The sequence below is a fragment of the Epinephelus lanceolatus genome, chromosome 11 (genome assembly GCF_041903045.1).
Source record: "Epinephelus lanceolatus isolate andai-2023 chromosome 11, ASM4190304v1, whole genome shotgun sequence".
Lineage (NCBI taxonomy): Eukaryota > Metazoa > Chordata > Actinopteri > Perciformes > Serranidae > Epinephelus > Epinephelus lanceolatus.
In genome coordinates, this window is record NC_135744.1 from 17,711,158 (window position 1) to 17,738,684 (window position 27,527).

The window sequence follows — 27,527 nt, forward strand, 5'->3', positions numbered from 1 at the left end:
CATTTCCTTGTCTCAACAGGAAATCTATTTAGTAAAATGGGTTTAAAATGGACATGAATGATTGCCGAAACTATGAATATAAAGCCATGGTTGTTGTTGTTTCTCCTGAAGCAAAGTAGACATTGTAGATATAAGACTTGAAGAGGGATAGGTGAAACAGTTGTGAATTTTATTTTATTCTTATTGAGTTCTAACTGCAACTCTTGTCTACATCCTGGTCGTCTGTAATTAACAGTGTGCTATGTATTAGTCATACATCTCAGATTCTTTTTGATCATAGTACGTAGCATCCTTACATCAAGAAGCTCACAAAATACTAATGATACTCCCATAGGCCTTCACTCACTGAGGCGTGATGAATAAATGACATAAAAATGCAAAAGACATGCCTCAACATATTTGCATCAAACCTGTAATGCAATGATCCACAGCAGGAACAGGACAGCACCTCACGTTCTCACTGTTACACAAGTCCTTCACCATAAAACACAAGCCTCTTCTCCATCTCTCGCCAGAGTCCTCTGCTCTGTCAGATCAGCATATAGAAAAAGAGCCTCCTAGTTTAATGATGCTGTCATGGATTTAACCAAATTTCGGTGAATCAAAGGATATTACTGTTCCTGATATCCTGTTGGAAAATGCCCAGTGTATTTTCCAATGCCTGTACAATGGCTCGAGGGGTGTTAATCATCTGGTGCCCGTCTTCTCCATCTTTCCTTGACGTTTACTGATGTTTACATTTGAAAACCTCAACCTGGCTAGCTAACAGAAGTAGCAGTAGGAGAGTTTACAGACTGGTGAGTTGATGCAAATTTGCGACAGTTGTAACAGGTCCGGCAACTTTTGTCGACACAGTGTGATTGGTTAATGCCTTTATTCTTGTATAGGTACATGCTAAATAATTGCACGAATAAAATGCCCTCGGTGTGTAAAAGCTTAACAAAAGTCTACTAATCATGCCTGTATATGTTAAATTCATATACGGTGGTTGTATGAATTATAAGGTGCATAGACGTGATGTTAATTGCTGCAGATACATAATTAGACATCCAGGCCCTTAATTGGATTCCTCCGTTCATCTGCATTGGAGTTTAGCACAAGTGCTGATTACCCTCTTAACCAAAATGCTTAAATATCATGTTTAACAACTGTGTGAGCGTGTGTGTGTGTGTGTGTGCGTGATGGTAGATTTTTCTTTTAAATTGGAGAAACTGAAGCTGCAGTGTACATTTATGTGCAATGAGCCACGCAGCCGTAATTAAAACTCAAGTAGAGTTTGCGTTAAGGTCAGAGCAAGGCCATCGTGTGTGGACGGTTGGGACGACTAAGTTACTAAGCACCCAGGAAATCAACACTGGCAACTCCTGTTAGGTAACATTAGGCTGAGAGTCAGTGTTAACACAGAGAGCTGTGCTGGGATCAGCCTGCTAACAGGTGGGTGAGCCAGAGAGAGAGATAGAGAGGAATAAGCTGCGGGATGGGGGCAGTTGGAGTTTCCTTGGGTGGGTCAGGCTGTAAGGGGTGGAGCTGCATGTGTGAGTGTGTGTGAGTGTGTGCTGGGTGGGGCGAGGCTGCGTGCTTCTCAGTTAATATCTCCCCCAGCTGTTGTTTTTGCTCTCTGTCTTTATTATATCGTCCATATCTGCCTTCCCACTCCACCTCCTCAGGCGCACACAGACACACAGATACAGTACATGCACATACAGATTCATTCGTGTTTGCCCCCAAAAATCAGAATTAAGAAGTGTTGATCACAGATGACATTGACACATACGCACTCCCGGCAAATCAATACTAAAGGTGCCTCTCCCTTCATCTCTCCTCTATCCTTCCCTTCTCTTTACCTCCCACTGTACCCCTCTCTACTTCCATCCTCCCTTTGCCTTTAACATATACAGACACAGTACTGTTTGTGTCACATTGGGACCTATTGATTTTCTTCCTGTAGAAAAAACAACAACAGTGACGCGGACTGAAAGCCTATTAGGCTTCGGTGGAATTTAGTGGTTTCACTCAGTGTGTTTCTGTGTAGGTGCAGGAACGGTAGGGTAGTGTTACCGTGTCTGTTGCTGGTCCCCTCCTGCACCAACTGGGCAGTACCTTTTGGCCATTTTCCACCAAATATCTAGGAACTAAAAGCTGGTTTTGCATACCTGTTTGCATTTTCATGGTATCTAAAGAACAGTGAAGACAAGGGATATTTGAATTATAATAGATTAAAAGCATATTTCTTTTTTCACTTGAGACAACAACACAGTGCCATCCTGTTGTTTGTAATTTGCATGATTGTGTAATGTTTGAGTGACTGTTGAAGAGGAAACGTGCAAAGGCAGAGAGACTAGTAGTAGTACAGTGTGTCTTCTTCGGCTTTTTCTCCCGTTCTTTCCCTCTCACTTGACCGGGGTTAGCTGCATGTAGCTCTTTCGCCCCTTTCCCTGTGGCTTTGACAAAAAAAAGTCACATTGAAACAAATAAGGACCATTTTTTAAAATTTTAATTTTCATTTAAAATTGTTGAAGGCCTAAATTGATTTTTACATTTCCAAGTGCTATACACCGAAAAAAAAAAGTTTCAGCATCCAGCAACTAAAATGTACTTCCTACGTCTGTGACCTGATGCCTTTTCCTCTAAGTGTTAAACTTACTTAAATGGCAGTGACTAGTCTTGAGTCTCCCTTGGTAGGTTAGCCGCTTGCTATGGATTCCACATGCAAAAAGGAAAATTCTCCAAGAACCACAGAGAACTTAATTCGCTAGGCTATAATATACAATGTAAAAGGCCATAAGCTTGTGCTAATAACATTAGCATGTTATATTTGTTTGGAAAAGTATTTAGTATAAGACAGTTGTTTTATCAGTGAACCTTGTGAGTTGTAATGGAGCTGAATTTTGTAACATTACCATTGTTAAATGTTGCTGTTGTCCCTGACTTCATATGAGTAGAGGAAAAGGCTGCTAGCCGCTAGGCTAATTTATGCAATGTAAAATGCCATAGGCTTGTGCTAAAAACATTAGCATGTTGTATATGTGGGGAAAACGTGTCCAGTAAAAGACAAATGTTTTGTCTGTGAATGCTGCGAGTTATAGTGAAGCTGATTTGTGTACTTGTGTTTGATATTGTCTCTATTAAGCCATGTTTAATGTGTGTTTTGAATCAGCTAAACTTTACAGCACTTCACAGAAACGCCGCCGCTGACTTGTGTTTTGGAGGTGTAACTGCAGAGTGACACAGACATAAATGCTCACAATGGCATCGGCCACGTGCATAGGCTACGGCTTAGACGCTGCATAGAGCTGACGCACAAGTATATCCCGCTTTAAGTTCAAATATGTTTTGCGGCTCCAGATTACGATTATTTTTTTGGCCAAAAACTGCTCCTTTTAATAGCAAAGGTTGCCAACCCTTACACTAGAGTGTTAAGGAAGTCAGCCTCATTAAAATGACAAAAGATTCTCATCCATACTTCCACAGTGCATCTCTACATTCTAAACGATGCTGTACATCAGTGATCGAATCTTGTGCTGGACCAGTAACTGAAGTTCAACAGCACTGCAGGCTCCACCTCATGGTTTCTGGGCTACTAGAAAGTCTTGCGTCAGGAGGAGGGGCTTTTTGGCTGGCAGAATTACAGCCCATAAACTGAAATTGAACTTGGTCATTGTGGTTTGTACAGATAAAGTAATAAGTAATCTATTCTATCAACAGTTTGTGGAACAGCCCCTGGGATGGAAGAGAGACATTTGAATAGAGATTATGACGCTCACTCGCAGGCAGTCTCCTAGGAAGCAGACTGTAACACTGTATGGAAAATCAGTATCTTTAAAATTTAATTTCTCGAAGGGGATTTGCTGCAGGAGCTGTTAGCGTTGACACCATGTGTAACCTGTGAGTTCTGTGCTGCTGACAAAGGTGCCAGATTTAGCGTTACCTGTTAACCCTATGTGAAACTGGCACAGTCACATAACAAAGAACCCTAACACACTCAGTGACCTGGGTGAGTTGTGGTCGCAGGGCTTCTGATACAACCAAATTGGCAGAAAACATGAAGAATAAAATAAAAAAGCTGCTCTTCTCTTACATGGATGTTGTGCCATGATCATACATACCATATAAATAGCCCTCTGGGGGGCACGTAAGGTTACTGATAGCAGAGCGGCATTACTTCCGTAAATCACTCATTACTTTATCTATATGAGCCTCAGTGTGAGTACAGCACGATTAAAGTCCTCTGGACATATTGCATATCCGTCTCTACCTCTCTGTGCCCGGCTTTCTCACCACTGCAGTCCCAGCTGCTACCCGCTTCCATTCAAGTTAGAGATCACATGAATTAATTGCAAGGCGAAGACTGGGTGACCCATTTTATGGAGGAGCAGTTGAACCGAGAAGTGCAGGGTGGAGAAGGGAGCACTCTGGCGAGCTCCACTGCAACACGTCTAGCTCAGCGAGGGTTTTTTGTTTTTACTTTATATTCAGGCAGGTTGAGTTTATTGTTTGCAGGTGCAATGGCAGATTGTTGTGACTGTTTCGGAGACAGTTATTTTATGGCTCACAAACAATGCAAATTTGACTTCAGGGCAAGTGAAAGGTGAAGCTCAGTTTCGTGCCTTTGTGTGGAAACGGAGAACACAGTGACAGAGGGTCTTTGTTTTGATATTCAAATCAAGATTGGTGAGGATCTTTATTGGTGATAGAGAAATCCATTGTCTTCAGATCAGAGCTCAGGAAATATGTCTTGGCCAATCTTAACTTTGCTCCTGAAAATCCACATTAGAGGGTAAAATCCATCATGTGACTATAGTATGAAGACTCTCAGGACAAGTTTTTTTCCTCCCATGGGTAATGAGCTGCTATACATCCTGCTTTTAAAGCTAATCACTCTGTCCTCATATCAGAAAGTTTCTCTTTCATATTTTCCGCCTCATTCTGTCTCTCAGATCACAGAGCTTCAGTCCGGCGAGGTTTCTTTTTTTTTCAGCCCCTCAGCCTCTTCTTTTGGGGATTTTGCAAAGAGTTGCAGGTTTAATCTGAGCAACCGTGAAAAGAGGAAAAGAGGAGTGGGGAGTAAAAAAAAAAAAAACAGAGCAGAGAAATACGAGAGGGAGTGGGTTGAAACGAAGCCAAGCGGGGATGAGAGGGTGAGGTGGGAAGAAACAAGGGTGTGGTTGATGTAAAGAGCGAGAGATGCTGGAGGGGGAGGCGGGGGTGTGGGAGAGAAAAGGTGAAAGGGGTGTGGTCATGAGAGAAGGAGAGAGAAAATGAAGGGAAGGAGAAGAGGTGGGGGTGATGTGATGGAAAGATGAACGGACTGGGAGGGGAAGGGAAGGGAGTTGGTGGTGGGTGGGGAGCGAGTGGAAAACATGGAGTCAGCTGATAGCTCCCAGTTTCCATGGCAACACTAGGCCTTTCCCACCCACTCTCTTTCACTCCGGTCTCTTTCTCTCTTCCCTGCCTTCATCCACTCCCTCACTTCTTTCACACTTCGTTTTCTTTTCAGTTTTTCCTTTCTTTCATATTTTTGTGGCTGTCTCTATAATCACGTTACGGCCCTGCTTCCTTTTTGCTCGCTGATCCTCCTTTTTTCTTCCTCTGTCCTCCTTCATCTCCTCTCGCTGGCTCTCCTCTCCTTTCCTTTCCAGTTTGCCGATTATTGAGCTCCTGAAATTGCTCCTTACCTCAGCCAAGTTTGGTGCAGGTTCCGTGCGTGTGTGTGTGTTTGTTGTGTGTCTTCGATGTCTCCCTCTTTCCTGGCTCCTTTCCTTTTTCCTATAAGAGCTCCTTAAATTCCTCCTCATCTCAACCAAGTTCGGTGCCGGTTGTATCTACATTTGTTTTTTGTTGTGGTGTCAAAGATAAGGTGAAATAGAGATATATAAAGTCTGAATAAGGAAATCTTGACAAATAAGATGTTCAGTTGTTCATTGACATAGATGGAATGCCAAAAATCATTAAAAAACACCGACATATAGCCGCCTGCAATGCAAATCTCCTTTAATGCTGGTTATATGCATGTGTAATGATAGTTGACTGCAGGATGGTGTTTACCAACCTTTATATTTGCACCTTCATCGACTGTCACACACAGCCCTGCCTCCGAGCGAACTGCGTGACCCCGATAAAAGGGCGTAGCGGAGTCCCCACCCTCTCCTCCTCACCCAGAGCCGAGCCACGCTCAGCTGAACTGGACGGAGGCCAACTCCTGGACTGGAGGCTCGCTGCTGCTCCCTCTCCATTTCTCCTGTCTCTCTTTCACTTCTCCTCTTTTTTGTACTCTCAGTCAGTACCAGTCTCTCTCTATACCCGTCCAGCCCTTCTCTCTCTGTCTCACTTTCTCCCCCACCTCCCCCCCGCCAGAGTCCCACACAGCAGCCATTGTTCCCTGTGCGTTGGAGCTACATGGCAGCTGAGCCCTGGGTGGCTGTAGAGGCGAGCGGGGTGCTCAGTTCCTCTGAGGAGGCTGAGAAAGCCAGGGCGTGACATGAAAAAAACCTGATGCAAGTTATATGAAAGCATTGTTCCAGGATGAAGCAGTTCCTCAAAGCAGACCTTGCAAGCGAGCGTAGTCCATGTTAACGGATTGAAAAACGAGTTCAGAGATCTGAAGTTCAAACATATACAGTACGTGGAGGGTTGAGTTGGGTTCAGAAGTACTTTTCCTCACTGGAATTCCTCAAAAAGTTTTCTTTCCTCAGTATTCCTCAACAAAGAAACAGGAGTCTCATGGATAATTTAACTATAGAACCATTTAGGACTGACGTCACAGTGACGTCAGTTTGTTCGCTGGAGGCAAAAAAATGACTCTCGACCACAGGGCTGTAGGCTACACAGGAGTCTTAAAATGTTGTCTTGTTGTGTTATTGGGAGCCAGAATAGAAGGAGTCCTGGCTCAAAACCAGCTGCCACTGCCCGTCAACAAACACAAGACAACTAGGGTTAAATGCGATAAGACAAAAGGACTGGACGGAGGAAACCGTTAAAGTGTCGTCTTCCCTTGTAAAATTGCCATAGTAATCAACCACTGGCACCAACTAATGTCTGTGGAGAATTGTTTTGCATCCAGCTAAACTCCGCCCACCAAAAAATGTCACTGTTTACGAACAGTAAGGGTCTATATGCTGAGGTTCATGTTGTGGCCATTGGTTTAAAGTTTTTGCTCTGTGTCTGAGACGTCTTGGCTTTAAATACTACAGTACCCATGAGCATCAGCAGCAGACATTATGGAGAAAACTTGCAAATACAAAATGCTTTGTTTGTACAATTGTTGGCGAACATTGAATGTTTGATCACTCAAAACATAATCTTTAGCTTTCCCTGGCTGAGTACTTTGTACTAAAATGCATCCTGGGAGTGGATTTTTATGCACATTGGTTTGAACCTTTAAATATTTATCCATAGAAACCAGATATTTCCTAAAGCTGATGGTACTAATGGTTCAACCAGGAGAGTTTCTTGCCCAACCAGGCTTTAAAGTGCTTCAGCTGTCAACACTGTACAGAAAATCAATGGGACTTTTACTTACTGGAATCATGGACATCGAAAATAACTTCTGTCTTTCCACCTCAGTAATATATTAACATGATATATTGACATGTGTATGCATTATGTCCATTGCCACTGCCACGTAACAGCCAGGTGACTGCGTATCAGGCAGAGACAGGAGTTTTAACAAAGCCTTGCTGCTGTGTTTCCCTCGTTGATGCGTCTACAGCTTAATCTCACTGCACAAGAGAACACTAATGAAATCATTTCTTTTATGGTGGATTGTGTGGTTCCTGTTGGCTTTTCAAACAATAAAGCAGCATGTGTCAGCATTTGTGGCATGCTTCACTTAACCGAGACCAAGCAGGTCTAATTAATGTATCAGTTTGCCAATACAATTATTCCTACGCTGTCTTTAAGAATAGAAAATCTGACAGGAGTCACTATGTTGAAGATGGAAAAAAACCTGCCTCACAGTGATGTAGAGAGTCACTAACCTGCTGGAGAATTTCATCAGCAGGGTTTTTTTAACAATGTAAATGCCTTTTCAGGAGCCTTTCTGTCCTGATGTCTGTGTTTCTGTGTGTGACATTTGAATGTTTGCAATATATGTTTTCGTTTTCTAAACTTCTCTAATTCCCTCTGTTTACTCCAGCAGGCAGATGTAGGTGACGACTGCTCACAGCCAACAGACTTGAAGGTGAAGACAGAGTTGCCAGTTTGCAAGACAGAGCCCTCTTCGCCCCAGCCGTGCGCGGCCGAGGATCAGACCGAACCTGTCGACCTGTCGCTCAACAAGCCCCGCTCCTCTTCGCTCCCTGCTTCTACGACAAACACCACAGTCAACCCTGCACCCAGCGATGCCGTGACCCAACCCAGCCTGTCGGCTACACCAGTCCCCTCTGCAGTACAGTCGATAGGCTCCATGGTAACTACAAGTTCCCACTTCCTCTAATATTACACTGAAGTTGTTGAACTCTGCACACAGGGTGGTCAGAGCTGCCAGTCATTTTTCCCTCCTCTTGTCCTCTCTAGGTGCTCTCACCGGGCTCCATCTTGGCCACGCAGGGCGCCGGCGGTCAGCAGATCCTGCACGTCATCCACACAATCCCCTCGGTCAGTATGCCCAGCAAGGTGGGCCAGCTCCAGACCATCCCTGTGGTGGTGCAGTCGCTACCTGTTGTCTACACCACCATGCCTACTGATGGTGTCGCCACGGCAGCCATTACAGTGCCGCTCATAGGCAGTGATGGGCGCTCAGAAGGATCTGGTGAGTGGGAAAGAGAGATACCATAATGGAGGACAGTGGGGTCACCACTATAATGAGTGTGGAATGATCTAATCAAAGTGGCAGAACACAGTCCAAACCACAGCCTCCTCTGTTATTATCTGTATAAATCCAAACACCAGCAGAGAGTCATACACTGTCACAGAATAGGCCACTGCGCTATTTTCAGACTTGCTCCCTCGATTGGCTGCTTTACCCTGACTTCTTTTCTCGTCAAATCGTGACATGTCTTCCCCCTCTTTCAGCTATTTAAAGATGATATTAAAAAAAAAAAAAAAAAAATTTCCAGCGAGGCAGAGCCGGAGAGATCGACTCTTCGGGTAAACAATCTTCAGACACAACGTCAAAGAGTTGTGCATCTAGAACATAACAGTCTCACTTTATGTTTTATTATGCCTCATAAATTGTGCCCATGACATGATGCACAAGAATTCCTCCCCTGCATCACATGCACATCATATGACTTGCTTCTAGTACTGTCTTTGCTGCTGTTATTAAAGGTCCAGAGTGAATGATATATAGAGGGGTATGTTGGCAGAAATGGAATATAATTATAATTTTCTTTAGTATATAATCACCTAAAAAAAAGAATTGTGTTTATTTCATATGGAGCAGGTCCTCGTCCATGAAGTCCACCATGTTGCACCGCCATATTTCTACAGTAGTTAGCGAGAAGCAACGTCGGAATAAGAATGATTTTCTCACATGAAACGGCTTCATTCAGTGTTTTTACTGGTTTAAATCACCAGCTCTGTTTATTTTGGAGAGGAAGACACCTCTGCAGATAATTTACCTCAATATAAACCTGAACATCTGGATCTTTGAAGTTATCAGACAAAAAAAAAAGGTGAGCACACACGAGCAGGTGCTGCGCTTGCAGCCCTTCTGCCACGAGCTGGAAGGCATCAGAGGAATTGATTTGTGACGTTAAACTGCTTCATACAGTGTTTTTACTGGTTTAAATCAGCTGGACTGTTTGTTTTGGAGAGGAAGAGACCTCTGTAGGTAACTCGGCTCCTGATTAAACCCTCCTGAACAATGAACCACACATTTTTAGTTCATTTTTAGTACTCATCATACTCCTATTGTTACTGTATTAAGCACTTCTGTCTTGTATATTTTGCCAGATACTTGATATTCTATTGTCGTAAAACTGGGCCCAGTGAGTGACCCTGACCTGGGCACCCCCACTGGTTGTCTGGTTGGTACTGGTTGTGTAATTTGAAACACTTTCTGGCACAAGAACTTCCAGCAAGATAGATAAAGTTCTGTTGAATTGAAATTGAACACTGAAAGAATCCTAACTGGGAGAAGTTTCAGCTAGTCGCAGTCTGCAGTCCTCACTGCTAGATGCCTCTGAATCATACACACTACTCCTTTATTGCTACTGCTAAAACTACAATTAAATCCAGTCTTACTCAGTTTACCATATAGGCAAACATCACATCAGACTGGGTAGGAAGGTGTTTAAAGTCACAAGGAAACAGAATTTCAGAGCATATTTCTTCCTTAAATGTCATTCATGTTGAAACAGGATGTCAGGAAGGTACGCTGCACAGGGAGTGGTTGTTTAAAATCATGCAGGGTTAGGAAAAGGAAGGCAATGTGAGATGGATGTTTGATTACTACACCTCTCCCCTCCTCTTCCATTCTTTCTATCTTTGGCTGTCACACCCGCCATTGTTCTACCATGGCTCTGTCACTCTTGGCCACACTGTCATTTGCAGGGAGCTCTCAGTCTCGGTGGACTACAGTGAGTCTCCTGAGGGAGGTGGTGTGTGTGTGTGTGTGTTTGTGGTTAGTGATATGTTTGACTTGCCGTCTGTCTGCCTGTCTATCTTTGTCATTCTGGAAGCTCTCCATATGTGCCAGATGATTGATATTCCCACCTAAATGAGCAAACTTGTGGAAAGAAATGTTACATATGTTGCTGAAAAATGTTCCTGATTGAAATCTGTCTCAACAGCTGATTCCGTCCAAGTCAAGTCTCTAGATGTCTCGTTAATCAAAAACAGGAGCTTACAGCACTCCTTCCTGAGCAGGCACAGTGACATGAGGTTGCTGAGTAACTAATCTGTCATTTTTTAACTTGTACCTGAGCATGTACTCGGACAAGCTCTGCCTCTCAAATGTCCTGACCTTCTCCCCGACGGAGATTAATCAGTGTGTGAAAAGGTGATTAATGCCTAAGAAGCAGTGACAAAAGAAGTGGTGTTATGCTATCATCATGTCAGCCGTTAATTAGGAGCGCCTCAAACATTCTGATCCACTTCATTCTCGTTAAGCAACGGTGAACAGAGGGGTTAAAGAAGGTGTAATCCATCCCTGAGTAAACACGCAGGGGAAGCCCGACATTTGCTCAGGCAAGCTGGCAAAACAGGCCTCCACCCCTTTGACAAACTGCAGTAAAGTCCGTCTCTAAAGTCAGTTCAATGCAACTTGGTCTCTAATCCAGACCAGCGCGGCCTTGACTCAGGAATGTAAACGAGGCAGGCAGCGACTCTCGGAAACGTCTAGAAGAATCTCCAGCACACAAACTGGCCTGAGGATGCTCTGAGGATGTGACGTACAATATGTGTAATTCACAACCTTTGTCTCAAGCTGCCTCCTCTGCTTTACATCATTGCCCAACATGCATTTCATCTTGTCTATAAAGTCTTAGAAAAGGTGCATGTTAAAGGTTTACTGGATGCAACTGCTTTGAGTTATACAGGTGTTCATGTAATTGTGCCACCTGTGCTTTTGTAATTCATACAGAGTGAAAGAGCCATTTCTTTATTTGACAAAATGCAAATTCCGCACTGCAGTCTATTGTGCTCTCCTCCTCTCCTTCCCCTCCCCGAGGAATTACATCACATTAACAGAGTGTATTTATACTCTTTCATTGGGCTTTTAAAGCCGTGTTTGGAGTCTTCGCTTGATTCAGGGGCCATAAATGTCAGCAAGTTTAAACACTAATCTCTTGGTACTAAGAGTGACATAATACCAGGCTGAAAAGCAGCTTGTGTCACAGTGTCACACCTGTAACCACACCTAGCAGTGACGTGGCTGTGTGGTGACACACCCTGGCCTTCCACGTCAGCGTTTGAGGTAAACAGAAATAAGATTCTCAACGGTTGCGTTGCTCCTTAAAAGGAGATTTGATGATAGTTTCTATTGGATGTGATGACAACATCGCTTCAGACAAGTCCACTGGGGCAAGAGACACAAGCAGTGAGACGATTAGAAAGGTTGTAAACAAGTCAACAGTTTATGTCGGTCCAAAGCACTTTATTTAGGGGTGAAACTAGGAGTGAGAGCACAGAAAATGTGAGTAGTAAGTTGGAAGTAGGTCTGTAAACTGTGATGGATGTTCAGGATGGACAGTTTGGGTAATACTGGTATACTGTTTCCCCCTTTAGATACATTTGGCTAATTCAGATTTGTTTAAAACCCGTCTTATTATATATGGGACACTGTCTGATTTCTTTTTTGTGATGTTGCTGTGTTCCACGATCTCAGAGATTAATGTGGTGAACTACAATGCAGGGATGGGACTGATTAATTGTTTTGCAAGTCACGAATAAGTCTCAAATCTTTCCACTCAAGTCCCAAGTCAAGTCCAAAGTCGTAAACTTTGGGTTTCGAGTCCTAAACAAGTTGCAATGTGCTCTTCACAAGATATAATGCCAAGAACTGAGTAATTAGATATTAAATTTACAAAAAAAGAAAGTGATCACTTTTTAAACTTTTTGGAAATTGTTGCATCTTCATCTGTAGTTTCTGACCCACACACATTGCATCCTGTAGTTAATTTTTCTTTGTTGACCACAAGGCCTTTTTTTTGGCTGATTCAGCATGTTGAGCAGCTTAAATCAAGAGGGAGTGGTTTGTGTCATTGTTCATATGCGCATGGTGAATACGCTCTGTTCTTTCAGCATTAGATTGTGTTGTTAATGTGTTAACTGGCCGACAATTGTCGAGCTGGTTTTCCGGTTTCCCTTCTTGAATAATGAACACAGAACACTACCGCCGTCTGCTGGTGTGGAGAGTTATTTCCTCTCACACAGGCGCAGAATGCAAATGTTGGTTGGCCGTCGGCTGTAATCTTTGTGTTGTCCAAGTTTTTGGCCCAGACACAGACATCGTGTGGTGAAGAGTTGGCTTTTGTCGCTGCTAGTTCTCTGAAGTCGGTTTGGTGCGTCTGGACTTTAATGTAAAGTTAGTTCTTTTGGGTTCTCTCCTGCAGCTTGATTGGATGCTGTCAGGTGAGTTCAGACAAAGTGGATCTGGGGAATTCAGTGTCGACTTGCTGGGCATTGTGTTGATGTTAGTTGATTCTGGAAATGAAGTTAAATGAAGTGATCCGTGGCACAGTTTTATATCTATAGGCTTGGGGGAAGACATCAAGTATTTTCAAGTCAAAAGGCTCCAGTCCAAGTGAAGTCACGAGTCCAAATTGAGTTGCAGAGTCTAAAGTCATCAAATTTTTGCCTCGATTCTGACTTGAGTCCACACCTCTGCCAAGTTGTAATAAACTACAGTTATCCTTTAAAGGTGGCGTCAGTATTTTCCAACCTGGCTGCTCTTTAGCCTTTATACCAAACACATGGGAAAAGAACATGGTCTCACACATTCAGTGGCTCACAGTTAGCACAGTTATTGTTCACTCAGTTTCCTGTCAGAGAGAAATGTCCCCTAAACTAATCTAATGTCATCTAAACCTGTGAGCAGAGCCAGGTGGTTTCTGAAGGTTCGGTTGCTGCCTGTTCTCCTAGCTCGTGTTGAAATAGTGCTTTGTTGGTGCGCTTCAGGAGCCCAGGAGTGCTGTACAACACTGAAAAGAAAAACAGACAGAGAGTGAAGATGTGAGGGGAGTGAGTGAGGGGGAATGAGAGAGAAGGAGATGGGAACTTTGATATTTTCTGTTTCCTCCCGGTACCTGCAAAGCGAACAAGCAGGCGGCAGCTGACATTCGCTGTTCATGTGTTGTGGTGTTGTGTGGGAGGAAAAGGAGGAAGGGGGAGCTTGATAGGTAGATGCAGATGGAGGAAGGGAGTAAGGCTGGGTGGGTGAGGTGGAAGTGGGGGGTGGGGATGGAGATGGGCTGAGCATGCGGCAGGGGTGAGGAAGGATGAGGCGGGGAGGGTGCAGGGGTCGAGCGGAGAGAGGAGATGGGGTTGTTTTGCCTTTGAAAAAGGAAGGCTGCAATGGTGGAGGGGTGGGGGTGGCTTAATTGTCTCCCGAGACAAAGAACACTTCTTTTGGTGTGTGACCCTCTCCATACCAACACGCACACAGATCCTCCACCCAAATTCCTTGCGTCACCCCTCTAACCGCCCCACCCCTCCTCGCTCTCTCCAGGCTGGGTGGACTTTGAACAGTATGGCTGCCACATTCCTGCAGATAGAAGTGAGGGGAGGAGGTGGAGGTGGAGGGGGCACTTTTTTGTTTTCTTTCATTATATTTTTAGACCAAATAATTAACTATCACAGTTTGATTTTAATGCATAAACTGTTCTTTGTTTGCTCATGTCGTGTTTTCCGCTCTGGTAATATTGTTTCTGATAAGCAGCAGCCCGTGAAGTTTTCAAATTGTGAATTCAGGGAAGAGATGAGAGGAACGAGGGACTTTGACCGAGAGCAAGAGCGAGAGTTAGTGCGTGTGTGGGTAATGGACCAATAGTAGGCTAAATAAATTAGTGCTGCTGCCTGATCCAGACACAGATCATCTGACCACAGAGGAGATCATATTTACAGACACATCACAATATGTCCAACTAAATAAATCAATATGGATAATGTAATATAAGAATACATATTTCACTTTTTTCCTATGAAAACAGTAATAGTTAATCATCATTTATATAACTGCATGTGTCCTGACGCCAGACACAAAACATCCTAAGTGTTCTTCCTGAGTATGACACTTAAGGCTTCATTTGTCTTCAGCTAAGGGACTTACACAGTCGCACCAAATCCCTTAAAAGGCGACATTAGTTAAGGAAGAACATTAAATCATTTACTGCATTGAAAGAGATTTTTCAGTGGTAAAAGTTTCCATGGAGATTGTTTGTTTGCTTGGACTCAAGCTTGTGACGCATGTTATTGTCTCACAAAGTTGGCTTATAGTTGTAGTTAAAATGGTCAGAGAAGGAAAAGATTATACTTCTGGAGGAATGCAATCATAAAAAACACATATTACAAATTAAATTTGATCCCCAAATACCAAAAAAACAGAAAACGATTGTAGGACGAAATTACCACGAAAATTAATTTAGTCAAATCTGTATTGTAAAATCAAAAGCATACTCATTGGGTTCTCCTGGTCGCAAAACACTCTCCTCAGGGTGTGTTGGTTTTTTATTTATCGACTTAAACTCAGTCATGTGGCAGTTAAGATAGAGTCAGGGGTACCTTAAGTTTTTACCTTGCTTTGGTTGCTTGTGCAAGGGAATAGGGATTCCTTAAGTATAAGACCAGGACAAGGAGAAAACTATAAATACTTAAGTGAACGTTTTAAGGAAACCTTAAGGAGAAGACTTAAGGGAAACTTAACTCATCCGGCGGATTTTCGCTTGCTACAGGGCTGTGCTTGAACCACAGACTGTACTTGTTTATTTTTGTCAAGGAGGTTAAGAAGACGAGACGTCACAGTGTCATATTGCCTCATATCATTGGGGTACAACACATGCGCAGTAAAATCTGGTTTGCAATTTCCAAAAGGCTCAATAGCTAGCACACTATCATAGAACATTGTGGTTAACTGATTATTTTCATTGAGGTGTCCGCAGCCCGAAATATATTTAGAAAGATATGGATGAGAATTACAATTCCGCAATCACTGAAAAGATCCTTAATAAAAGACCAAAAACAAAACTATTTTTGTATGAAAATGTTTTATTGTACATCGACCGCCATCCATTTGAGTGTGCCCAAAAAGTTCTGTCAGGTCCAGCACACTCAAAGAGCACCTAAGCAGCATCATCCCTTAATCCATAGGGCCGTCTGCAGTAACCTTCCAAAATTGTAGCTCCAGTATTGCCTATTTCTCACCTAAAATGACTTCTGAAACATATTTAGTGCACTGAAATTCGAGAGCCTTTCTTACCAGATGACCACCATAATGTTTTCAGATGCTGTTTCAGACTTGCGTTATATTTATTGGTCCAGCCCAGCTTCTTTAAGAAAGACTGGGTCATAAATGTAAATGAGAAATGACACAATATAACGCTACATATCAAACAGTACATGACGGCATCATATGATGTAGAATAAAACTGTCGTCCACCCAGAGCAGGAAGTGACCTCTTCATATCCATTGTTTGTTAAAAACTATTGATTAGAGCAGCTTTGAATATCACGTTATGCGATCTTCTAATCTAGAGTAGTCTCACACTGAGGGACCTGACCTTCCAGAGACAACAGGTCACGTTCTGAAGCGGACATTAATTTAAATTTCAAAATAGCCGTCATTCAACACACTTTCAATTACGAATGGTTTGAAAGGACCATCTTCTTAAGTGAAAACCCAGTTAGTATTTCTAACAGCTTGCCAAACTCGAGGACAACCAGCAGAGGCTTCCGATAGCCTCGAGAGATTTGTCTTTCAGTTAATTGCTAATTAGCACTGTCTATGAGTTCTGCAGAATATTTTTCATTAACATCTGTTCACATTGTCTTCCTCCTGCTTTGACATTGCGAAAAGGTTGTTGAAATAATGGGGGGGGGGGGGGGGGGGGGGGGGGGGGCTGGTTGGACTTGGAGGACTTTTTCTGTTAAGAGAAAGTGATGAACACTAAAATATGTCAAGGATTTCTGAGAAAGATGTAGAAACGAGGAGACATGCAGAGAATTCCAGCATGGGGTATGGACTCAAATGTGATCCATCAATTCTGCAGTTTAGCAGACCACACCTAACCACACACACACACACACACACACTTAGAGCAAGGCTTTGTCTTGCTAAATTGCTGGAATCCAGGCATCTCTGTAAAGAAGTTATTAACCCCCTGCTGCTTTCTTCTGTCTGTTTCCACCCCCTCTCTCATCCTCTATTCTCTCAATTCTACTTCTCCCATTTCCTAATTTCATTCACTGATTTCACTCTTTCTCTGGGCCTCTCATGCTCTTCATCACCCTTTCTCAATCTCGTTCCATGCCATCTCACATCTGTCTAATTTTCCATTTTCCTCTCTCTCTGCATTCACACCACTGTTTCACTCTCTGTCTGTCCGCCCTCCTATCATTATCCCCCCATCCTGTCCCCTCTGCAGTTCGTATTAAGCCAGGTTCGACGTCTCCGGTGGAGTATCAGAGTGACAGCGATGCAGAGAGCGGTACAGAGTCTGGATCGGCCTCTCTCAGTGCCCAGAGCCTCGACGCAGGGTGAGTCCGGCCACAAATGGACACAACAAACATACTATATTAGGGCACACTTCTGTCCAACAGTTAAATATAGAGACATGAAAGAGGCATGTTCCTGAAGAAATGGGAAGAGACACACTGAGTTTTTCACCACTAGTGGTGCAGTGGAGCGATGTTTCGATTGGATCTTGTACTCCAGCAACATGTGCATCAGCCTGCAGGTGATGCAGTCCAACTGCAGAGGATGGGAGTGCAAATATAAAGTGGGTTGTAGACTGACACTGATTTACACAAAAAGTACTCTGAATTCTTATTTGAAGATTTGTGAATTTCCAGGGCAGCCGCTTAAGTCTGATCTAGTGGCAGTATACCCTGGTCTCCATGCTGCCTTCACTGGTTGTACTTTTTATCTCAAAATAGTCAGTTGTACAGTCTGTTAAGCCTAGTTCACATGACACGATTTTCACCGCAATTTTGATGTCGCAGAGGATCTTGAGAGCCACCTGAAGTCGGAAGTGAAGCTGCAGATAGTCTGACACGGCGAGTCCTCATGTGTGAACAAGCCTACGAGCAAGTCGCCCCCTCGTCTGTGACTGGGACTGGATGTCTGGCATGCTAGAAAACTGGAGAAGTGTGACACAACTGACAAAGAGCATCAGCCAATGAGAGGCCGGATACGTCCCACGTCAGCACGCAGGAGGACGGAAGAAATGTGGACAAGCCGCAGGGTTGCCAGGTCCAGTCGCTTCTTTTGGGCTTGTTTCCAGAGCCCTGGTTGCTTGTTTCTCTCCCAAGATCTGGCAACACTGACAAGCCGGCAAGCAACAACAACAATGGCCACGTCCACAGGATCACGGGGAGCGTGTTGTGTTTGGACCCAGGCCCTGGAGGCAGATCTGATTCAACACTGGGAAGAATATCCATGCCTTTACAATGTTGTCATTAAAAAAAGCATAGTTTGGTGAAGTCACCTTGTTATCTGGGGCTCGGTGGAGAAATCTTGTGGTGTGCACACACAGGTCATAATGCAGTTGGCGAGACTCCCGCTGACAGAAACACACATCGCCAGGTATGAACACTCAAAAGATTATGATAGTCTCCGCGATGCAAAATCGGGGTGAACATCGTCTAATGTGAACTAGGCTTTACCTGACCGTTACCTGGGACTGAACGCCAATTTTTTGATGTGCTGCTAAATCAAACAGCTGTTTAGGCCTATCTTGAAGTCTATATCTACCAAATAAAAGATGGTAGCTGTCTGCAGTTATACACCTGTGTAGCAGGTGGCAGTAAACAGTAGCAGTAGATCATTTAAAAGAACAGAAAAAGACTGCAGACAACATTAAAAACAATGTTAATGTTTTATGTTATGAAGCAGGGTATGCAAACAATATGATGATAAGACCTCAAAGGAAGAGTTCAGAATTCTGGAAAATTCACTTATATGTAATAATAATAATATGCTTAGAGATAGATTCGGCACATAACTCCCTTATAAACCCTAAACTACTATTACATTTCTGTTCCTGCACGGGTATAACAACATCTTAAATAATAAGCTTTAATGCCCAAACGCATCAAACCGATATCAAACTAGTTGCGACAAAGGCTCATGTCTCCTGTGCCTTGGCCACAGAGTTGCACTTGAACACACCACAAAGACTACAGCCAGCGGCCAACCAGCATGTTCGTTCTGCGCCTGTGGGAGAGAAAATTACTGTAAGACTAACTAAGACTGACAGGATGGATTCACAACGCTAGTTAGCCAGTTAGCACATGAACAACAAAACCTGATGCTGAAAGAACAAATGATATTTACGCTAGTGCGCTAGTGAACAACAACACAAACAGTTACGAAGGATTTCTGCTAAAGAGCTCAATGGCTTTGAAATAATCGTACCTCATATAACCAGTTTGTCGTTTATTTGCTTTCCTCACTCCCGTAGATATGTTGGTTGGTATATTTTGGACAGGGCCAGGCTAGCTGCTTCCCCGTTTCCAGTCTTTATGCTAAGCTAAGCTAACTGCATCCTGACTCCAGCTCTGTATGTAGCGCACAGACATGAGACTTTCTCATCTAATTTTTCTCATCTCTCGTAATGCCAAAAAATGTTGAACTATGGGGACAGTGTTGCTGATGTCACAACAGTTGGGACTGGATACAACGTGGACAGTCAATGTTACTGCAGTGCTCCATTGTAAATCAGATGTTGTAAAACTGTTGATGGGACATAAATGCCATAAACCACGCGTGATGTCATCTCGGGGTAAAGTCCATGATATGAGTCGACAGGGCCAGCTAGAGAGACGCTAATGCGCAGCAGGGTTTATGGGAAATGCGGTCTTGTTGTGTGGATCACCTCCCTCCCCTGCAGCCTCCTGACTAATTACATTACTGCAGCGCTGCCATGACTGGACACTTATATAACCTTATATAACCCGCTGTACAACAGAGCAAGCTGGAGACGCCCTGGCTGTATCACAGGGAGACAAGTGTGTGCATGTGTGTGTGTGTGTGTGTGTGTGTGCAGTACACACTTCATAGCTGAAGACATTTTGATCCTCTCAAGGAAACTATGGACATTTGAGAGGTTGTTACTTGTAAAGCTCAAGGCTGCAGAGTGAAGGTTAATGTGCCAATGAATGCTCTTACACGTATAGTAACTTGTCTGTGTGTGTGTGTGCACGTGTGTTTGTGTGTGAGAGTGTGTGTATGTCCAGTGTGTTTATTAGTATTATTAGTAGATCGGGACAGAGCTCCTGCCACACCCAGTAGGCGAGGCCGCCCGACAGTAACTGAAATTCAGGGTGTGGATGTTGACAGTTAGCTTAGTGCTGTAATCTTGTGTGTGTGTGTGTGTGTGTGTGTGAGTGAGAGAGAGAGAGAGACACACACACACACACACACACACACACACACACACACACACAGAAAATACTTAATAGAATAAAGTGAACAAGTAGGTATATGCGTTGTCATTTGTGAGGAGAATTGTGTGTGTGTGTGTGTGTGTGTGTGTGTGTGTGTGTGTGTGTGTGTGTGCACGCTTGCGTGCGTGTGTGTGTGTGTGTGTGTGCTTGTGTGTTTGTGTGTGTTGCTGGGCAGGGCTGTCCCAGAACCGGGGTGTAAACATGATTTCGTAATGCAGTTTGCCATCACACCTCCCTGTAAAATGGCTAGGGGAGAGACACTGAGGCTTTTTTTTTTTCTTTTCAAACCAACATTATTAAAATCATGATTATCACCTACATATAAATAAATCAGATTATCATAGAACAGAAAACTTGTTTATAGGCATCGGAATATAAAGTTAATGTGAGACGGTGAGAGGCAGAAGGAGGGTGAGTGGAGGGAGTTGGTTCAGATTCTCTGTGTTGAAAGAGAGGTGAAAAAATGGAAGGGCAGGAAGATAGGAAGGAATAAAGGAGAGGAAGACAGGAAGGCTGAAGTGGAAGCTGTTGTGCAGCTGTGTTGAATGCTGTGTGACTCTCTGACGCCCCCTGGTGGGCCCAACATCACTTTGAAATGAATCTGAACCTGATGAGAAAAACACATGATTTCTCAAAGGAGCTGTGACAGAAAGTACACCTTGTTAAATTCAACCTAACATAAACAAATAAACAAATTATCTTTTTTTTTTGGTGAAGTATTCCTTTTGGCGTCTTTAGCAGTGATCAGCGTCACTGACCTCTTTCCCTTTCTCAGGTCAGTTATGGACTTAGAACCCGTCGATCCAGATTCGCCGGACATCAAGAGGAGGCGGATCCACATGTGTGACTATGAAGGCTGTAAAAAAGTTTACACCAAGAGCTCCCACCTCAAAGCCCACAGGAGGATACACACAGGTAAGACCAAATTCAAAAAGTGTAATGAATTTTTTTTTTGCGGCAATCATTCGATATATCATTCGAAATAATGATATAAGATGTGTTTGGTAAATTGTGTCGAGGTGGAGATACGGGCTGCACACGTCTTAAACTGCTTGGAAAGCGTGAGGTCAGGTACTGGGTGCTCCTGAGTGCAGAGCTGATCTTCTTCCAGGAGCTGCTTTTTAAAGGTGTAGCCCTAAAATATTGTCCATGGGACAAGATCAGATCACAGACTGATATTTACAGAAGAAGGGACAGATATCGGTTTGCTGAGGTTGGTTTTTCCTTGTCACATGACATGTGGTGCGCCCTGCTGCATTCCAAAAGCTTAATTCTGTTTGTCCCAGGACGTAGCCGTTGTGCCCTGAAATATAGGTGCTCAGAAACACTTACACATGGCTCTGGCATTTGAGCATGCCAGCTACACATCTACATTGAAAAATAGATTCAAAGGCGCAAAAAATATGGCATGTGTACGGCCCCGTACTCTTCTTTTCCTTTCCCCTAACTCTTCTCCTTGTCTCCTGCTTCCTCCAGGAGAGAAACCCTACCACTGTACCTGGGAGGGCTGCACCTGGCGCTTCGCCCGCTCCGACGAGCTGACCCGACACTTCCGCAAGCACACCGGAATCAAACCTTTCCGCTGCACCGAGTGCGACCGCTCCTTCTCCCGGTCCGACCACCTCTCCCTGCACCGCCGCCGCCACGTCATGATGTGAACTCTTGACCTCCTTCCTCGCCCCCCCACCCCCTTTTGACGAAGTCCCTCACAGCACATCTTGTACCAGTGCCCCCCCCCCGGTTACATCCTCACCTCTGCTGCCCCCACATCAGGATTTTAATCAGCAGATAAAAAAAGACACTGTACCTCCTCCCTCCTTCCTCCTCCTCCTCCTCCTCTTCATCATGAAATCACAGGAAAATGAGGGATGTGTCTGCATTTGTGTGTGCGCCCAGTGGAGGTTTTTTACTGTGTGTGTTTCAACACATCATCATCACCGTCCACCCAACACCCCCCAGAAACAGTCCCCTCCCTACCATCCTCCAACTCCACCCGTCACGCGAGACGTCACCTCCTCAGACAGAGAGGGATGGACTGAAGGTCGCCCAGCAGCAGGGACGTTCATCCATCCATCACATGCATCCATCCATCCACAGGAAAGGAGGAGGAAGAGGAGGAGTGACATGTGTGTATCACTTTCAAACCAGAAGGGGAGTCTTAAGCAGGATGTCACTTCAGCTGCCCGAACAATATTAATTCTGTACATATCCAGAGTTGGGAAGTAATGTGACTGCAAAGCCAAAACATGCCTCAAATCACTCCTTCTAACAACAGCAGCATTTCCAGGGACCTTTTTAAGAACTCAAGAACTTATCTATCCAATTTATCCATTGTGACTTGAGGAATGATGGCAAAATGGATGAGCTGAATCATGAGATATCTGATCAAGGGATAGGTTAACAAGACTACAAAAGTTTGATACTCAGTCGGTGCTACGGACACATTTCGGTTGGTAACAAAAAAGTATTTAAGTTCAATTTCCAGCTCAAAATCTTGGCCCAAAAAAGTCCCTGCTCTGGGACAACAGTCTACTACGATAAACACAGTGATTCTGTCTCAAACATATATGTAATTGGACGTTTTTGCAAAATCTTACATTTCAAATGCAAGAAATCCGCAAAGCTCTTAGTTCCTGGGACTGTGTGGAAAAGGGTTTAAAATAATGAATCTTGAAAGTGAAGGCTTCCCATCCCTGTGCATATCAGCGTATGAGTGTGTGTATGCGCATGTTACAGGCTTTTTCACAGCAGCTGAAGTGACGTCAAACAGGTATCTCCTCTTTGGCAAACATCTGTCTGAGATCTAAAAGTAGATTATTGAGTCCCGACTCCCCTCCCCTCACACCCGCATCACCCCGCACCCCCCACCCCACCCCCCCACCCCCCCCTCCCCTGGTACAGGGAGCTACAAGACTGTGAACTTTATAAAGATTCATTTGTTTTCATTGTATCAATCACATTAATGTCATTTGCGTGTTCTCCCCCTCCCCCGCGCACACCTTCCTGATTGTTCTTCGATAACAGTATTTGCTTTTTATTGCGTCGTTGTTGCTGTTGTTTTTATGAGATAAGGCCTTCAGTTCTGTCTTTATTTCCCTCCCCCTTTTCTTTGCCACGTTTGGCACTCTTAACAGAATGGCATCCTTTTTAAAAAAAAAAAAAATATTCAGATCCTTTTGTTGTGTTCTGAGGCTGTGAAAAAGACAGAGGAGACACAAAAGTAGTCTGAGATTACAAGTAAAACTCTCGCGCAGGGAATTGGGGAGCTTTTTCTGAGTGCGTGTTCTATTGCGTGTGTTGTTCGTGTGTGTGTGTGTGTGTGTGTGTGTGTGTGTCTGTGGGTGAGTGTGCATGTTTTGAGACAAACACATAATCAGAATTTAAGATTTTTACGAGTGTGTGTTCCGGGCACTTGTTGTTCTTTTACCTCTTGCCCGTTGAGCCTTAATAACTGAAGTCAATCTGTAAGGGCGAAACCAGAACCACTGACAGAGGACGTTTGGCCACTTTGAGTCTCACTGTGAGCACCTGATCTTTGCAGGATTGGCTTGTTTTTCTTGTTACTTTCTGTGGGAAGGACGTTTCATTACTTAGCTTGAAAACCAAGAGGTTGAAAGGTGCTACGTGAGTGACCTTTAAAATTAACATTTTAATTTGGGTGACAAAATCTAAACTAGACTCGAGAAACCTGGAAGCTTTTGCTGTCACAGTACCAGAATTTTAAACTGCAATACAACGACAGTGACACTCAATACCACTTAATACCACAGCAAGAAGAAAAAGCCATAGGCACACACAATAGGATATTTTTTTCTTTATTTAAAAATTATTAACCTGCCGTAACAGCCATCAGTTCAGGGCCAGTTGATTTTCTTCCTCATAGTTTGATTTGTGCAGCCTTGGGGTAAAAATCTGATCTGTTTTTTACAGTTTTGGTCTTTTCAATACTATTAAATGTACAATTAAGAGAGATTACATTGTGTTAAACACTTGGTATTGAAAAGGTATCTAAGTAGTGATACTTAGCAACCTTAGCTTGCAGACTTCTACTCACTAGTTTACATAATGAGCAACAGTTATAGCAGGAAATCTGCGTGACTGCCTTTTTTTGGGGCACAAAACATGAAAAGGGCATTACCAAGCAAGCAGATTCAAAGATAACAGAGGCGGGAAATCACGTAGAGTTAAGGAAATAATTAACATCTAGCTGATGATGGAAATCATGGTCCTATTATTGGGAAATTGTAGCAGTGACTGTCTCATTTCAAAGACAAATACTTTGACGATTTGGAACCAAACAGCAAAAAACACCATGAACGCCTCCTTTTAACCACTGATAGCCGTAATGCTAAAACTCTAACGTAAATGCCATTTTCACTGACTTCATGACTGTCAAACATCCGTGGAGCAGCAGGACATGGAGCCAACATGGCTGCCACTGAAAGCCACAGTGGCCACGCCGTCTGTCAGTGGTTCTGGGAGACACCAGGCACTGTGTCGGGCTGTCAGGGTCCGTAGTGCCTGCGATTTAAACCGCGGGGAAACTTAGCGCTCTCCTCACTAGCATTTCTACCAGGGTGGGGGTTTGTTCTCTTTCAACTGAGTTTGGTTCTCAGAACTTAATTTAATGCCTCAAAAAACTAGAGCGTAATACTTTGTCGTCCTAAACCTTCCCTAATATCGACCCTGTGCTGAAATCTGATCAGCACATTTTTCTATATCTGATCATGTCACAGATATAGGCAGTTGGAACAGGATTGAACCCCTAACCCTGCTCCCCTAACCCACGCTGTCCATGTCTTAAGTGGGCTGTTTTTCAGCTCCTGTTCTGGGCTGAACTTGATTATGCAACATAACGCAGACCTCGCTCCAAGCGCTGTTCTGAACTCAGTAGTCAAGCACTATAGCTGGTAGTTGTACTGCTGATATGCAGCTCACATGGGTTGTAACGAGAACCTTTAAAAGGGAGGTCCGGATGCGCAGGAGCCTGTGCTGTCGATCACTGGACGCAGCCACCTCTGGAATCACTTTCAGAATAGACACCGAGAGCTGTGACACAGACGGCGATGTCTTAATCAAGGGGCTGAGGGTGTGATCAGTGGAATATGCTTTTCGCAGTCCTGATGCGTCCCTTTACAAACATAAAGGCAAAAACAGATTTTGCTTTTGCAACGCTGTCCTAGTTAGCCATTCGGAGTTACTGTTGTTGTTGTCATTTCAAAAGCTAGTAAGCGAGAGCAAAACATTTAACGCCTGACTTTAAACAGTACGGTAACCGAGATGGACGTGCAGGCTTCCTGTGAGCTGATTGCATGCCATGAACAGGGCAAATTGTTGTTTGGTCTGTACACTGCAAAAAAATAAAATAACTGAACTAACTCTAACTCTGAACTAAATTCACTCACTTGTTCAGAGCGATTTTGTTCTTTTCTGCAGTGCAGAGCAAAGCAATGTTCCCGATTCTTCTAACATCCCCCCCGCTTCAACTTAAAAAAAAACAAACATAGTTACTAAGCACATCTTTCTAGAAGAGTATATGCATTTGATTGCAATTTTCTTTCTTTTGTAAACTGTTGATAAAAACATTAAGGACAATGACAAATAATTAAGATAAATCCATGTAAATAAATGTATATAATCAAAAAGTGCAGAGTAAATGTAACGGGTGAATTTCTATTTTTAACACTGACTAGATAATGTGAAAAAATATTTTTTCTTTCTTCTTCTTCTGTTGGTTTGATGAAATGTGTTTCATCACGTGTTGTTTCTTTTCAGATCTAATAAGACATTTGTTTCGTAGTTTCTTAAAAACAAACAACAAAAAAAAAAGAATTGGTCCCACTTGTGTTGTGCACACTTGTTGCATGGAGAGTAGCCTTCTTGTTTTCTTATAGTGACGTTGGTGAGCATGTCAGTGTGTGTGAGACTGTGGGGTTCCCTTAACATTGATGAGGAGAAAAAAACATTGACAATTATTAATTAGGGATCCATTTATTATTATCATTATTAGAACAGAGCTTGACATTTCTGCACTGGACCTCATTTAGATTATCAACATGAACAGGGAAACGCAAGATTTAGTTGGTTTGGGCTGGAAAACACACGTTTCAGAAAATTTCAGGTCAGATGGGGCTAAAAAATATCAATGTTTTGGTACATGAGCATGGATTTGATTTTTAGTTTCACTCTCCAGACTCACAGAAGATCAATTATGTTGAAAAGTAGTAGTTAAACTTATCAAATCTGTTACAAGACACAGGAAAGAACACATAGTCGCCTACAGAAATGAAATTCCCATAATTAAAATATGCTAATAAATTTCTTCCCATGTGAAATTAATTGGAGAAAAGTTTGATGATGATATTTAAAATATTTGTATTAAATTAAATGGATCCCACGCCCCTTTATTTCCAAGAACATTTACCCCATGTAGCACATGTATGTGTCATTATGTACCTGAAAATGATTACAAGCACACTGATCAGCTCTGGTGACCATTACATTATATTACACAGAGACAAACACACACTGAGACCTCCAGTGTCACACTGAGGTCAGTGATCACACCTCAGAGCCTGTTGACGATGACCCAGACAAAGTTTATTTTTTTGTTGTTTCTTTGGCGCTGGTGTTGGAGTTGTTGCAGGGAGACTGATGCATGTGTTCGTGTTTTTTCCTGCTTCCTGTTGGTTTTTTGCGGTTTGTGCGAGCTTGTTTTCCCCCTCGGTATTCTTCTTGATATTCTGTTCATGTATAAAAGCAGGAATGTTCATCTGTGAACAGACAGTGAGACATTTTAAAGATCCTCAACTGAGACCTTGACGTGACGAGAGTTCACGTCCGAGGGTGACGTCACTGACTGTGTCCGTCTGTGTGCGAGTGCCTCGACTCACCTCGAATCACTTTCCTCTGCAAATCACAAATTTTAGGTATTTTCTATTGAATGCAGTAACTTATGGGCCAGTACTATATTTACTCAGTGCAATGCAGTTATCATTATAATAATACAATTATTAATAATATTTTTTTCTTTTTTTTTTTTTGTATTTGTACAGAACAAATGTGTAAAGATCAGTGAGGAAAACGTGAGCTTTTTGATACTGTGACTCATAGTGTTTAAAAGTCAGTTTCTCCCTGTACAGTTGTGATTATTTCCCTCTTCCTCCCTTCTTCTTTTATAGAATAAAAACTGTTTTTGGTGCAATTTAATGCCTGGTGTCTCTGTGTTGTTTATTCTATTTTTAATACAATTTAAACAAAAATATTGGTACATTGAACATCCAGCCTGGTAAAAAAAAGTCACAGCTCAGAAGTTGAGACACTGGTCAGATTCTGAATTTGTGACACAAATCTTGGGTGTCCACCTCGAAACCGTGCTGATTGTTAAGATCTTGTGTGCTCCTCTGGTAGTCCATCACAAGCTCGTTGGTTTTGCTTATATTGGGCTCTTTATCAGTTCTCTGTACTCCCAAATAAGAATAGTC

The 27,527-nt window shown here is 43.1% G+C and overlaps 1 protein-coding gene across 2 annotated transcripts in view; it reads left to right on the top strand.

The window, feature by feature from the left end:
* The window catches only part of klf8 (Kruppel like factor 8), an 86,988-nt gene extending 59,736 nt beyond the window's left edge, over positions 1-27,252 (top strand). The window contains exons 3-7 of one of the 2 annotated variants that reach the window (XM_033649292.2): positions 8,138-8,407; positions 8,515-8,749; positions 17,022-17,133; positions 20,819-20,958; positions 21,520-27,252. In XM_033649292.2, coding sequence (XP_033505183.2) covers positions 8,138-8,407; positions 8,515-8,749; positions 17,022-17,133; positions 20,819-20,958; positions 21,520-21,701 — 939 coding nt within the window. In that variant the 3' untranslated portion in view covers positions 21,702-27,252. Of the gene's footprint in view, positions 1-8,134; positions 8,408-8,514; positions 8,750-17,021; positions 17,134-20,818; positions 20,959-21,519 lie in introns of both variants that reach the window. The other variant, XM_033649284.2, reaches the window with a different exon arrangement.
* Positions 27,253-27,527: the final 275 nt, after the last annotated feature.